Source organism: Echiichthys vipera (assembly GCF_963691815.1).
Source record: "Echiichthys vipera genome assembly, chromosome: 7".
In the NCBI taxonomy this organism is placed as follows: Eukaryota; Metazoa; Chordata; class Actinopteri; order Perciformes; family Trachinidae; genus Echiichthys; species Echiichthys vipera.
Window position 1 is genome coordinate 20,487,848 of NC_139832.1, and position 14,793 is coordinate 20,502,640.

Here is a 14,793-nt window from a genome sequence, read left to right on the forward strand (position 1 = left end):
TCCTTTTAATCTATGTGTTACTGAATTATTTATGCTGCTGATGTAATTTCTCAAGTCTCTTTCTGATTTAGATATAAACAGCACTGTTTTATAGATGTTACATTCTGTACAATAACATGTTTTTAATGCAATACGTATATTTATATATTTTTAACCATTTTTATCAGGCAAGGAGCTGTACTTATTTTAACCCAATACTCTCCTCCTGTCTCTCTCCTAGGTTTCATTGACTAATTAAAGAGGTGGTTGCTAAGAGATGACAATCTGTGACATTGGTGAGAGCCTCTGATGTAGAGCAGCCTGAAGCTCGACTTCGCCAGGATCTCTCTCCTCCACACCTCCGTCTGTACCCGGCTCATGTGAAGGACGCAGGGGACTCTTTCATATCAACAGACTGACAGACACCATGGCAGCTTTTACTGCTCCTTGTGCCACTATCACGGTGGCCCGAACTGCACAGCGAAGGCAAGGTAACGGCGACGGGGCAGGTAAATGTGAGAACGGGGATGTGGGACAGAACACTATTGTGGACAAAACCCACGAGTTCTTCCAGATGTGTGACATCGAGAACAAGGGCTTCATCTCTCGACGTGACATGCAGGTGAGTTTGCGGATACAAGGGTGACTGCCATGTCTGGTGTAATGTTTTAAAGTAATGAAAAGACTTATCTTTTTGATGCATGAAGTAATTCAAATAAAATAACTCAACTTAACATGATTTAATATGGTATTAGATTAATGAGTCTTACTGAAACAGAAAATAATAGAAATACATTTTTTTTACTAACTTGAATTACTTAATGGGACACATAAACAACAAAGAATAAGCACTGTTTGGACCATTTTTTAGCATTGATGTTGTACTGTACAGGACATTATATATCCAGGAATTGTAGAGATAAAGAACAACTTCTTATTCATCCAGAATGAGGATACGATGCTCATTATGGATGCTGTACAGGACACTGAGCGGACATGTGCACCTTATTCAAAGTGGCATAAAAGCGACACAGAGAGCCACACGGACGCTTTGTCATGCAACACCTCCACTCACATTATTGTGCAGATTCACTTGCCCCTCAGATACTCATCCCTGCCATGGTTAATCCTTTGATGAAGCACTTGTATGCTCTCGCTCCGTGAAGCGCAGATACACAGAGGGAAAGCTTTGATCTGGTGTTTATGATAATGGCTTGGAAATTAGATGGTGAGCAGGCCAGAGGTCCAGTCCTCATTATTTCAATTTTTCTGTCTGGACTTAAAATCACTGTTTGTTGCTGTTATTTATATTTGTTTCTGTCATCTGTCAAAGGTGGCTGATTATCTAACAAGCAAAATTGGTACTGCTTACGTTTATGTGTACTCTTGAAACAGTATTTTCAGTCACAATGTTTTCAATAGATTTCCACAGCTTTAAAGTATGTTTCACACTTTGACCACCAATGCATGAGCTTTACGCATTTACTGTTTGCTGACATTAGAGATATGTTCTGTGCAGATAACACACTTTACAAGTACAGCTGATAATCTTGCACAGATGCTACCCTTTCCCCGTCCCTCCCCTGGATTGTATAGGTCGCCTCAGTCAACATTTGCAGCAGTAAACACAGCATAAAACCCAAGCTGCTTACAGAGGTGTGGCTGTATTGGAGTTTTCTTGTAAAAGATCCAGCCGTTCCTGACATGGTCGGGGGGAGGTCGGACAGTTTTCACTCCACCCTTTGGATTAACCCTTTGTCAAAGGAGTAGCTGCCTCTCCTCCCCTCTCAAATAGTACTTCAGTCTACTTAAAATATTCTGTAAGGCCTTTTGATAGTCACATCTGATTCTGGGGATCAGCCCAGTGGTAAATCATTGAAGTCTGTGTCTTTACTGGGAATATTCCAGGTCTGTGTTTCTGAAGATGATGCATGTCCATTAAAAGTTTTCTGGTCAGAATAAGAATGAGACCGTTTGTATGTATGCATCCTGTGTCATTTGGGCTAATTTAGTCTAATTTTAACTGTGAAAGAACCACCAATTGTTCAGTTGCAGATGATAGCCGCTGCACTAATGACTGTCCTTATGCGTCTCAAGTAGCAGTTGTTATAGCTACGGTATTGTACATGTCCTCAAGGCTTTGTCCTTGCCAATAGCAGCTGTGTTTTGTGTCTTTTTAAATAGAGGCTGAATGCAGAGCTCCATCTCAGTGCGGAGGAGTTGGAAAAAGTGTTCGATACCCTTGATTCTGACGGCAATGGATACCTAACCCTTGACGAGTTCTCCTCCGGCTTTAGTACGATCTCAGTCTGTTTTCGACTTAAAACGACAACATCTGATGTTTGGATTGTGCACTTAAGCTCTTGATTTTCCTAGGTCAGTTTTTATCTGGTCAGAGGATTTCTGTAGAGGAAGGCATGGAGGAGAAGAACCCTTGTAAAAGCCCAGCAGAGGTGCTGTACCAGACCCAGTGGGAGGAAAGTCTGGCAAGAGGAGATGAGGATGAAGAGGAGAAACACTTTTGCACGCTTATGGAGAGCCTCGGAGCCAACAGTGTCTTTAAAGAGTGAGTACTGTAGGTTGCATGGGATCTTGTGTTTAAAGTACCATATTTTCCGCACTATAAGGCGCACCACATTATAAGGCGCACCTTTAATGAATGGCTTACTTTGAAACTTTTTTCATATAAAAGGCGCACCGCATTATAAGGCGCATAGAATAGACGCTACAGTCGAGGCTGGGGTTACGTTATGCATCCATTAGATGAAGCTGCGCTAAAGGGAATGTCAACAAAACAGTCAGATGGTTGTTGCTTCCTCCACTTCCGCACCATTGATTCGTTAATGTTAAACGCTCTATTCCCGTGATCTACTGCGTGACTAATCGCCTTGAGTTTAAACTCTGCGCCGTAAGCGTGTCTCTTAATAGGAGCCATTTTGGGGTCCTTACACAAACACACATGGAAATGAAACGGCACGCTTCGCGCAGTCATATATCTCAACATGCACCGCGCGTTACTTCTTCTACAGGGGAAAATAGAGTCGGCAGCTGCTTACCGTAGTTGCAAGACCTGTTGTGGCTCAATATTGGTCCATATATAAGGCGTACCGGATTATAAGGCGCACTGTCGGCTTTTGAGAAATTTGAAGGTTTTTAGGTGCGCCTTATAGTGCGGAAAATACTGTATGTGCTTTCAGGTCACAGTCATATCTTAGCGCACTTTGTTAATGCATGCTTTAAGTCTACACTATGTTTTGAGTGACTTAGCCTGAGACTGTAATCAGCTGTGCAAACTAAACAAGATTTGGAAGTTTCCAATCTTGAGCAAAGCTGTTCCTGTGCTCTCTCTCTCTGAGCAATATGTACTCTACCTCTCTGTATTAGAGTTTGACTGTTTGAATGTTCAAGTCTGTTTAAAAGGATTGTTTGAAACTTATAAATTTAGTATTAAACTTTAAGGTTTGTGTCACTTCCAGGCAACATTCTCTCTTAAAAAGCCTCCACAAAACTTATCTGAGTCGTTAATCATTAACTTTCTCTGCATTGGTATTTCATACAATATTCACTGAGCATTAGTAACTCTTTTTGAGGTCTGTTAAGACAATGTATTGTTAGACTGAAAGGTAAACTTCATAATAGCAGGATGTTAGGAGATTCATGACTAGACTCACCTTTAACAAACAACTCCAACTCAATAAAAGTAAACAGTGGTGGAGGTGGATGCCAGATTTAAACATCCTGTTTGCTTCTGCCTACCTGGTTAGCTTGAGTTGACATTTTAGATCAGTTTGTGCAGCACTAACTGATATTGATGTCTACCAGAGTTTAGGGGTAAGCATTAGTAACTGTTGAAAAGTCTTCCTGGGATTTGTTTGACTTTCTCTACCTTATCACAGTGTACGGACACATTACATTGTTTCTTGTGGAAACAATAAGTGTTAAATTTTGGTCATCACATGTGTTATTGTCTCACAACGGATGTCAGTGCAAATTTCAATGCTAAAATCTTTGTTTATATTCAGTGTTTCAATGTTACTGTCTTGTCAGTGCATTAGCCACATAAAATCATTAAAACAAGCAGCACATGTCAAAAAAATGTCAGCTTTTTTTGCTGCAATAATAAATGGATTTTTCAAAACAAAGAACATCATTTCCTTTTAACAAACACAATGATCTAGTACCTGAGCTGTTCCCTCTATGTATGTTTGTGTTGTGCTAGAATTTGCACCCATGTCCTTGAAAGATTTGTCCTTATAAAAAACAAAAAGGATCTTGAATTTCTTGTGAAACCTCATGACAAAGGCTGCAAATGTCATGAAAAATTGACTGCAAAGCTGAACATGGTTACTTCTGCTTCTTCATTCTGCCCCATCAGTCCTGCTGAGGTACGCAGTTTGTGGGCCCAGCTGCGCCGAGATGAACCTCACCTTTTATCCAATTTTGAAGACTTCCTAGCCAGAGTGACATCCCAGATCAAAGAGGCCAACCAGGACAGGAGGGAGATGGAGAGCGCCCTCAAAAGGTCGGGGTGGCGGGGGGCATATCAACAGGGTCATTCAAAACTATACTATACTGTTTAACTGAAGTTGGTTGATCTGGGGCGTTGTGTGTTTCACGCACACTTTTTGATGTACGCGATGTTAATGGCACATCATTGCATGTGTTATCCATGCAGGAAAGCAGCAACACACGATGATGAGATCCAGCACCTTTATGAGGAAATGGAACAGCAAATAAAAAGTGAAAAAGACAGAATTGTGCTGCAGGTACAAACCCATTAGTGATGTCAAACATGTTTTTTTCTTTGTTGCTAAATCTATCCAATAATGTACATCTCCTTCCTCCGCATCACCCTTGCACTTCGTCTTCCTGCCTCCCTCTTTATACTTGCTTCAAAGGACTGTGAGCGATTTCTGTCTCGCAGTCAAGACCTGGAGCTGCAGCTGTCTGCTAAGGAGAAAGAGCTGGAGCAGCTCTTTCAGAAACAAAGAAGGGTAAGTGAGAGAAAGCAAAACAATTTTTCAGAAAAATGCACTGCAGTACTCACTGTCTATGATAAACACTTTATACACATACCTCAAATTGGTTATCCCATAGGGAAATTTAGCTGTAAGAGTGAGAGCAGCAACACATTTGAGACACATTAAACAAGATTATAGATAACAGAATGCTGTAAATAAGTTAATAAAGTGATTTAGTAGCACTGTACCATAAAGCACCTATTAAACTGTCATCATATAACACAGTGATAGTTCTGTTCCCAGTCCCCTACGCATGCATTTTTCTCACAAGCACCATACAATATAAATTCTACAATTTTTAGAACATAACATGAGAATTTGAAGTGGTAAGTGATACTGAATTTTGTAAAGTGAATGACTTTGTTCATTCACCAGATTATGACCCTGCTTGGGAGGTAGTGTAGTCTCAATGCGGTATGTAGAAAAGTATTGCTGTCAAAATATACTCATTAGCACAGTTTAATTGTTGTGAAGGAGCAAATTTGCATAGCCAGATTAGTCTCCTTTTAACACTTAGTTATATGGAGTTTTTATTTTGTCAGGTTAATAAAATATAATTTAATAAATGCTTTTCCATTGAGCTTCTTTTGCAGCAGCAACATAGATACATACTGTAATATGTAGGTTCTTTAGCACCTCAGTTTACAGACTTGAACTCAGAAAAGGAGTGGCCGTGGAAGGGGTTAAAAGTCTAAGTTTTAGTATTGAGGTTAAGGGACAGGGGATGTTCAGGGGATGTGCAGGTCAACAGTAGATACCACATATAACCACATTAAGACACTGAGACCTTGAGGAACACCATAGAAAAACCCATGCTGTGGGCATAAAATATGTTTGACATTTGGAGATTTCTGCAAGAATTGCATTTTTCAGGGGATTGGATGGCGAGCACTTCTGTTCTGGCAACTGCAAAGAAATCCTCTCAATCCTCTCATTGTCAGTATATTGTACATTGGAAAGCCATCTATTCTCTGAATGCCCTAGGTCTCTAGTTTATGTCCGTAGGTCCATGAGGCTGTCACCATCCTAGAGGTCACAACAGTAATTTGAGCTCAAGTTATAAAAAAAATTGCTCTCTCTACAATGAAAGGGCTACTATGGGGACTAACATCATCACGCATTAATACACTTGGGCTCATTGAATCCACAGAAGTCTCAGCTTTCCAGATATACTGAATGTATGTAATTACTTATTACTTCAGACTGTTTATGGACCCCAGTATGCAGAAATATTAAAATGCACCATTTTAGACAGAAAAAATTTGTACCGCATGAGAAAAACTAAAGTGGCCATACTGTATCTGTAAAGGGGAGACTTGTAGAGACCCATATAACTAATTTTCATTTACATATCTTGAGAGCAAGAGACCCCTTAGAAAATAAACATGCCAAATTTCCCTTGCCAAAATTTAGCCCAACTTTGAAGCATTATTTAGCCCCCTTCCTGACAAGCTAAAATGTTTTGGTTGGTACCAATGGATTCATTAGAGTTAGTTTTGTGGGATACCAATATCTTCACTCTATCTGTAAACCCCACCCTGCTACAGCCTCCGAAAGACAAAAGGTCTGCAGAGGTTCCTTATCACCTTTAATAATAAAGTGTTACTGAAATACACTCCCTACAGTGGCATACATGCTGACACGGCTTTAACAACATTTAGTATGGATCTGCTCATTATTGTATCTGTTAATGGAATTCCTGATTTAGAAGCAGTCAGCTGTTTGAATCTATTGTGTCTTCACATCATCCTGTTTCATTACATTCATCCTATGACTATGGGTTAAATACAGTAAGTATTTAACCCATTTCTTCTTTTTTGACCCCTGGTCTGTCTCCAGTTGGAGCATCAGTGCCAGGAGCTTCAAAGTGAACAACATGTAACCAAGGTGGAGAATGTGAAGTTGAAGCACACGAATGACGAGTTATTACGGGAGCTGAGCCACACCACCCAAGAACTGCTCTTGGCGCAGGACCAGCTGGGTCTGCTGCAGGAGCAATCCACACGGCTTCATGAAGAGAAAGAGATGTGAGTTGCAGCTTGTCTTACTTACTTGGGCTTCTTTATAACTCCTGTCCTGATTATTCGGCCTCTCACTCTTGTTTCATGATCATTGCTCAAGATGCAATAACATTTTTGGTACTGTAAAAAACCAATAGCCATAATTATCAGTAAGTTCAGAGGGGCAGTGTAGTTCTTGCAGCTTGTGTGTTACTGTTGCCATCCTGTGGTGTTCAGAGGATGAGGAACTGAAGGACTAGACTCAGCAATGGTTACTCAGATTAGATGCAGGCTGACATGATGTAGCCAGTCTAATTCAAAGTGAACAGACAATTATTCCGTAACTTCTTAGTAGGTGTCCATTATCAGGAATGAATGGACACAATGAAGTCAGTCAGAATTAAGTATTCACCATGGGTATGGATAACCACCATTTCTACTGTCAATGAAACCAACACATTTTTTTTGTCTATCTTGCTCATTAAGCTTATTTATACAACCTTTTTTCTAACATACTGCATAATCTAGATTCTATTATAAAAACTCATCTTACCTTTCACATGATGTGATACTGTAGCAGAGAGAGATGGCAAGAAAAGACAACCTGGGTCATATTTTCTCACTAGTTTTTAATCAAGTGTAACCACAGCACATACTGTGTCTGCTTGGTCATAGAGTATATCTAATAAAGTATGCATTGTTGTTCAACACAGTGAAATATACAGACTGACTGAGGGACTGCAGCGAGAGCGGACAAGCCTCCTCAAACAACTGGACCTCCTGAGGTAGGAATCTAGAGGTGCAGCTGTACTGTAATCTGACAGCCAGATGGTTTATTACACAGAACCATCTGAGAAGGCGTCATTGGACACTTATTGGGAAAGGGCAGTCACTTTTAAAACATACCTGGCAAGGGGCTGGACGAACTGTCGATCAAACTTTCAACGAAGTTAATCGGGAGAAGAGAGAAAACATCTTTCCCATGGAGAAAAGCCTTCAGTGCTGTTGTCTTCTTTCAATGAAGAAAAACTCCACCATTTTTGTTTTGAATGAGCGGTCACCTATCGTGTCGTTGTCACCTCTACGGCCAGCAGCTCCTGACAGGACACTGATTGGCCAGATTACTTCTAGCTGAAACACAGAGGCATTGGTGTAAAGCACTCTTGTAGCCTTGTCTAAATGACAACTGAAGCGATACTCAAAGTGCAATTTCTTCTGCCAGCCAACAATAGAAACTCCTGGTCCAGCGATTCAAGTTAGAGGCTGCTAATTTTACTCAACGGACATTGGGATTATCTGAAGAAAGACCATTTTCTATCATGGTTGGCACACAAAACAGCATGTCAAACTCGCCGTTCAAATTAATAATGACTTTGACCAGTTGAACAAAACTGAAAATTGTGTAAAAGTTAAATCTTCTGAAAAGGCGTAAGGGTTCTCACTGTCCCTTTTTAATATTTTTATTTCTATGTTTTATCCAGGGAAATGAACAAATATTTACGGGATGAAAAGGACATTTGTAATCAGGTATGTGCCATATATTATAGTGTAAATAATACACTGTATTATTTAAAGTTCACCTGTGGACACTTCAAATGTCCTCTTTGAAAGATCAGAGCAATAGAAAAAAGATGTACGTAATAATCAGAGACCAGATTAGCCACCCTACAATTCAGATTGAACTCTTATTTTAATTTCTGCAGAATCCAAAGAACTCAAAGAAAACACCAAGTTTGAAGCAGATGTCTTCAATCAGTCGAACAAATACAAATATCTTGAAAAGGTATGGTAAACTATCCCCAAGTGCAGCATTGAATTAAATTTCATTAGTTAATTTGTTAATATGCCAAATAGAACACAAGTCACAGTTGGTACATTACATTTTCTGTTGTCAAGTGTGTTAGATCTTGTTGTGGGGTCTGTAATGTTACTTTCTATGTGCAGTGAGGATGAGGAAGAGCTAACCGCCAGCTTTGTGAGACCCAAGCTAGCCAATGGGTCATACCAGTCCTCTTGCAAAACAGAAACAAGAGGGCACCTCCAAAGGATCATCTCCATTGAGGAGGACCACCTTCCACACTTGCTTCAGAATGACTGTCAGGCCCAAGCCCCGCTTCTGGAGTTTAGTGAAGGAGAGGAAGCCTCAGACTATGAGGAGAAAACAGACTTGGTGGCGAGCGATATCTACCCGTTTGCGTCTTCTGCCCAGCAGAAAAAGTTGAAGGGAGATGAGGAGGAAAGGGAAACCCCCACATCTCCGAGGGGTCAGCCTGTTGGCAAGGAGACCAGCTTAAATGTAAGCGCATGGACATTGAGTGATATACAGTATATAAAGTATGCTTGACATAGACTTACCTTTTAATTCTGTGATCAGCATTTAAGGGCTACATGAATGTGAATAATGTATTTCTGAGTGATGTATTTCAGCCACCTAACTAATTGTTTAAAGAGAGCTCCCATAACCTTCCTTCAATCTCTGCTATCATACTTCCTGCTTCTTTAGGAGGAAGGCGGTCCCTCGCCCCCTGATCGCCTCTTCAAGATCATCCTGGTGGGGAACTCTAGCGTAGGAAAGACCTCCCTCCTTAAGCGATTTTGTGATGACTGCTTCCACCCTGGCACTTCTGCCACTGTGGGTACGTACTGTTAAGTGCAAACACACCCATTTTAGTTCCTATGGGTGAAGGCAACAAAACACCAAGCCCTGTAGGTGTCGTCAGGCTCAGGTCAGTTCTGGGTACAGCAATGTCAGCAGAGGCAGGGCAAGCTATAAGACTGTATGAAGACTTTTGCTGGGGCTAATCATTTTGCTGAACATTCTGATAGGCCTGTGTGCTGTATCCCCCCCCATATAGTATATGATATACTGTCCTGTGCAGGGTCCCAGGGGAACAGCTAACCAGCCGACTTCAAACATATTGCAGCCTGTCTAGAATGTAATAAAATGAGTCAAGGCACTCTCTCAAGGCCACATTAGAAATTCATTCAAACACATAGGCATCCCCCTTTGGTCTTCAGTGTAAGGTTTATAAATCTTCCAACTTCATTCTTTAAAGCTGTTGAAGGAATTCATTTTGATAACGGATAAATAAAATAAAAGTGCTACAAGGCTACTGTCAAGGAGCTTCAGTCAAGCCTTTGGAATTCTACATGGTAGCTGTTGTATTCATGATTAAAATCTCAGGGCTTTTTAAAATATATTTTCAGTTTCTTCCATCAATTTGAACATTAGTTTTCCAATATTAACACATTTATCATATGCATTTAGGTCAATGCCTATATTTGCATACTGTTACATCATTAAAGCATAATTTGTATGGTGTTGCTGACTAACATTTTCTTGTCTGTGTGTGCAGGTATAGATTACAGTGTAAAGACGATAACTGTGGACAACAGCCAGGTGGCACTGCAGATGTGGGATACAGCAGGACAGGAGAGGTGAGAGATCAACACGAGGAAAATAAATGATTGCATTTGAAAAATGTACTGCACTGCTTTAGCTTCAACTGTGGCACTTTGATAAGGTCTCTGTTTGCCAATACTTTCTTTCAAAATAGTGTACTTGAATTCCTAAGTTTCATGGAATCACCTGGTCCGAAACAAATGTTTTGAAATGCACCCTGGCAAGTTTCAATAATGTTTGTATTTTGCAAGTTGTGCTTGTAAAGGCAAGCAGTAGTTTTCAGGGACACCCCCCCACCCCGTCCCAATTTCTAGTTCTCCATGTCCTCCTGCAGGTATCGGAGCATCACCAAGCAATTCTTTCGCAAGGCTGACGGTGTGGTTGTGATGTATGACATCACAGCCGAACATAGCTTCACAGCTGTCAGACAGTGGCTAACAAGTGTAAAGGTAAGACAGTAAGTCACCCTGTGCTGCACACATTCGTCACAGAATTAAAACTAGACACCAGCCACAACACCAAATTAGGCCATGGGCGTAAAGTGGTGGAGCAATGGCTCCTACCCTACTTTCTACCCCCCTACTTCTGGTGCCGTTGACTGTAGACAGACTGATAAGAAACGGAGTGGGTATCTGTCGTTCAAATCTATATTTCACAGTATAATAATATAGAAGACATATCATAAATAAAAGTCAGTTGCTGAATGTGTTTACAGTGATGCTTCTATACACCACTTGCTGGTTTCCTACCGTGGAGCCAATAGCAACAGGGGAAGCTGCTGGTCTAGTCTTTTAACTGCAAAGGATTCTTTTAAGATTGGTCTCTTTAAGTCTGTATTCTTTGATTTGCTTCTTACACAGGAGGGGGCAGGTGAAGATATTGCCATCATGCTCCTGGGAAACAAAACAGACAAGGAAGTGGACAGACAAGTTCAGGAAGGAGTGGGCGAAAGACTAGCCAAGGTCTGTTTGTTTTTACTGCTGAGCTCAATGTTCTAGCAGACAAATCAGTGTCTAGTCCATCAGACCACAGCTACAAAGTGGTGCTCATTTTGATAAATGAAAGAAACATGGTTACACAGTTTTGTCAGTTTGATTCTGAGGTTGATTCTGATTATCCTTTCTTAGTTTTGTATTCCCTAGTCTCTGGTGGGTTTCTATGGTGACTGGAAATGACTATGTGAGCTAATATTGTTACATGAGAATTTTTTATTTTTTTATTTTTTTTATTTTGCATCTATTAGTACAAAATTGAATTTGGCCCTGAACAATGTGCTGCCTCCTTTTCAGGACTGCCACATGACTTTCTACGAGTGCAGTGCATGCTCAGGACACCACGTGAGGGAGTCTATGATTCATTTAGCCAGGTGAGCAAAAGTAATGGTTTTTGTGTGGGAGTTTATGCAACAGGGGGAAAAAAACTTGGAATAATATGTAGAATTGAACAGCTGAACAGCTTCCAAAATGGGATTATTTCTGTACTGAAGTAAGATCAAATCATAGAAAGACAAATTTGTTCCATGTTGGAGGCACAGATCACTTTTTGTCTTTAGCTGGTTCTGGAGAATACATTAGAAGGTCGCCACTCCTAAGTGGAAATACTGTATCTGGCATTGTTTACAGTTTTATTGGTGTCAAACTTCATGTCACTGTTTAAAACATATTCTGTCTCCAATGTGAAATTGTCAGTGTCATATCGTGCTCATTTTCAGGTTCATACTTGTATTTAGGGTTCCTACTAGGACATGTTTTCATGCTTTAATATTCAAAAACATATTTTTTTTTCTTTAACATTCTGTCTAGATTTACCTGTATTCATATGTCTGACACGCGCCATTTTGGTACCTGTCTCTTTAAGGGCGCACTCACACTGCCCTTTCGCACCGCGACCCGGGCTTTAGGGTACTTGTCCCCCCTCCCTCTCCCCCCGCGCCCCAGGCCCGTTTGTAATCACACTGCCTGGGCCTCGGCCAATGCTTCTTGCTGTCCATAGGTCATCACGCCGTAACACGACACACGCATTGATCGCGTGTGTGTGGCTTTGTTTACAAATCTTTTCATAGACCTCAGAGTTTTTGTGCGTCTTGTCGACTGTTTTTGAAAATTTTTATCCGACCAAATCTGCAGTAAACACTCACACCTCAGCATCACACCAAGGTGAACCTTTCACCGCCATTGTTGTTGTTGTTAAATGTCCGCGCATGCTCCGTCCTTCTATTTTCTACGTCCGAACAGGCACACATACCGCTACCGCCGTAGGGCTCATGCTCGTGCTCGTACACGTGCGCACGCTCGTGCTCGTACATGTGCAAACGGCTCTGCTAAAGCCCACCTCTTTCTGTCCGCAGTTATGCGCGGAGCAGTTATGCGCGGAGCGGGTGCACTCACACTGCTTAAACGTACTAGGCTTTAGCTGAAAAAACGGTTTTGGCCCGGTACAGAACAACAGTGTGAGTGAGCCCTCCTGAAAAAACCCCAGTCTTCTCTGATTGGTCAGCATTTCCGGGTCTTCCACATCTGCTCTCTCGCCGTCTCTGCGCTATCATTGCAGCATCATATCTGTAATGATGATGTGACTGAATACTATGCATAAGTTACATGCTTTCCCAAATTGCAGTATACACTTCCGGTCTCCTAAGTGGTAGTGATCTTGGGGATGTTCCATGCTTGGACAATGCAGCAAACCAGCATTTAATACACACCAACAAGACAAATAAGCAGGCAGTGTTGCAACTAACACCCCAGCATTAAATAAAGACCCTACAGGGTTCATACAGACATGATACAGACAGCAGAACTGAAGCATGTGCAGGTCAGATTCAGTAGCAGTAACAGTCGCAAAGCAGATGCACCTTTTCAGAATGAATGTGAGCACAAAAGACGCATAGTAGTGTTTCCTGCTGTAACTGGTTAATTTGTTTCTGCCTCATTTTGTCCCCTAGAATTCTAAAAGAGCAAGAGGACAGAGAGAAGGAGAAGACGGTCCAGCTGGTTGGCAGCCCCTCAGAGAAGAAGAAATCCTGCTGCTAACAGTTTAACAGCTAACACACACACAGTGGCACTAGCCTTTACTAATATACACAATGTGATAATGTGACCACAGAGGACACATTATTCTGAATGTCAGCACAATTGTTTCTCACACAGTCTTCCACCTTGTGTCACTGTTGATAAACCCAACACCATGAACTTTCTGCATGTTGTCATGCTTTGCTGATGTCATTGCACTATTATAAACTGCTCTCTGTTTACCCAAGGTTTTTGCAGTTTGAAAATGACCTCAAATTGCAATATTACGGAGACGAAACATAATAATGATGTAAGAAAATTTAAAGGTTCCCCTTTGAGGGTTGGATATAAAAACAGCCGAACAAATGTAAGTCAATCTGAGTCCCTTTTTTAAAGTCAAAATAGAACGTTTACCTTTTTTTAAAAAGTAAGTTGTAGTCTAACTCTTCACTCTTAGGCTCTTTAATATTTATTTATCTTTCAAAGACCCTTTATCTGTCACGTGGTTATTTTACTTAAATTATTAATATATTCATTCAGTGTTATGTGTGATTTTCTTGGCTGTTCTTCTTTGTACACATATATGACATGGACATAATAACATAAAAAACTGTGAAATGCAATGCATTATTAAACCACCTTGCAGTAAATACTACATTAGTGAAGCTTTCAGTGTTGAGTTTGTGTTGAGACTGTGAGGTGATGATTAACTTATCAGGCCAAGCTTAGTTGTTGTTGTTATGTAGCAGTGCAGGATATTACACAGGTGTTTTAGTTTCTTCACCTGATGGACAAAGTAAGAACAAAACTACATGCAGGAAAGTACAGAAGCAATGTGCTTTTGTGTATTTGTTCACTGAATAAACAAAAATAATGTGTTGAATCTTGAAAAACTAAAAATGAGAAGCTTCACATGTAGTATTTGTTGCAGGGCTGTCATATTTAATAGTGATTTATTTCACAGGCATCTGTTTTAGTTTGCCCTCTGTATATTATCATTGATTTGTAATTCTGTTTGTTGTAGCTGTACTGAAGGTTGTTAGGCTACCTGAAGATTTAGTTATGAAGTTGGCCCAGTTGTGCGTTCTATTCTAAGAGCTGAAAAATACATATGTACTGTACATATGTATACAGTCTTATTTTTCCCCAATAGACCACGGTGCCAAGTATTTTATGGAAATGGTGTCACTATAACATGTTAAGTAACTAAAATAATCTGTAAGTTACAAAAAAGGTTCACATTTGCTCAGTATTGATAACATGTTAAGATTTAACTTTGTTATTGCAGTTTGATATTGCACTTATTGCACTATGTTCACTAATAGAGCTCCACTACTGCCAGTGTCTTGCACATCACTTTAATGTATATACACATGTAAATA

General features: G+C 40.5%; 1 protein-coding gene across 1 annotated transcript; it reads left to right on the forward strand.

Annotated features, from left to right (window-relative positions):
• The first annotated feature begins 358 nt into the window (after window positions 1-358).
• cracr2aa (calcium release activated channel regulator 2Aa) lies at window positions 359-14,382 on the forward strand. The gene is made up of 17 exons (XM_083917285.1): window positions 359-601; window positions 2,164-2,275; window positions 2,356-2,545; window positions 4,355-4,501; window positions 4,655-4,745; window positions 4,878-4,973; window positions 6,840-7,027; window positions 7,714-7,785; window positions 8,482-8,527; window positions 8,704-8,783; window positions 8,945-9,296; window positions 9,504-9,636; window positions 10,357-10,438; window positions 10,738-10,852; window positions 11,264-11,365; window positions 11,693-11,769; window positions 13,345-14,382. The coding sequence occupies exons 1-17, from the start codon at window positions 407-409 to the stop codon at window positions 13,430-13,432; spliced, it is 2,166 nt and encodes a 721-aa protein (XP_083773411.1). The 5' UTR covers window positions 359-406; the 3' UTR covers window positions 13,433-14,382.
• Window positions 14,383-14,793: the final 411 nt, after the last annotated feature.

Excerpts from the sequence above, each read along its gene's own strand:
- cracr2aa (XM_083917285.1), top strand. The coding sequence starts at position 407 with ATGGCAGCTTTTACTGCTCCTTGTGCCACTATCACGGTGGCCCGAACT. Across the intron at positions 7,028-7,713 it reads CTTCATGAAGAGAAAGAGAT|TGAAATATACAGACTGACTG; the intron begins GTGAGTTGCAGC and ends TGTTCAACACAG. Across the intron at positions 8,784-8,944 it reads AATACAAATATCTTGAAAAG|TGAGGATGAGGAAGAGCTAA; the intron begins GTATGGTAAACT and ends TTCTATGTGCAG.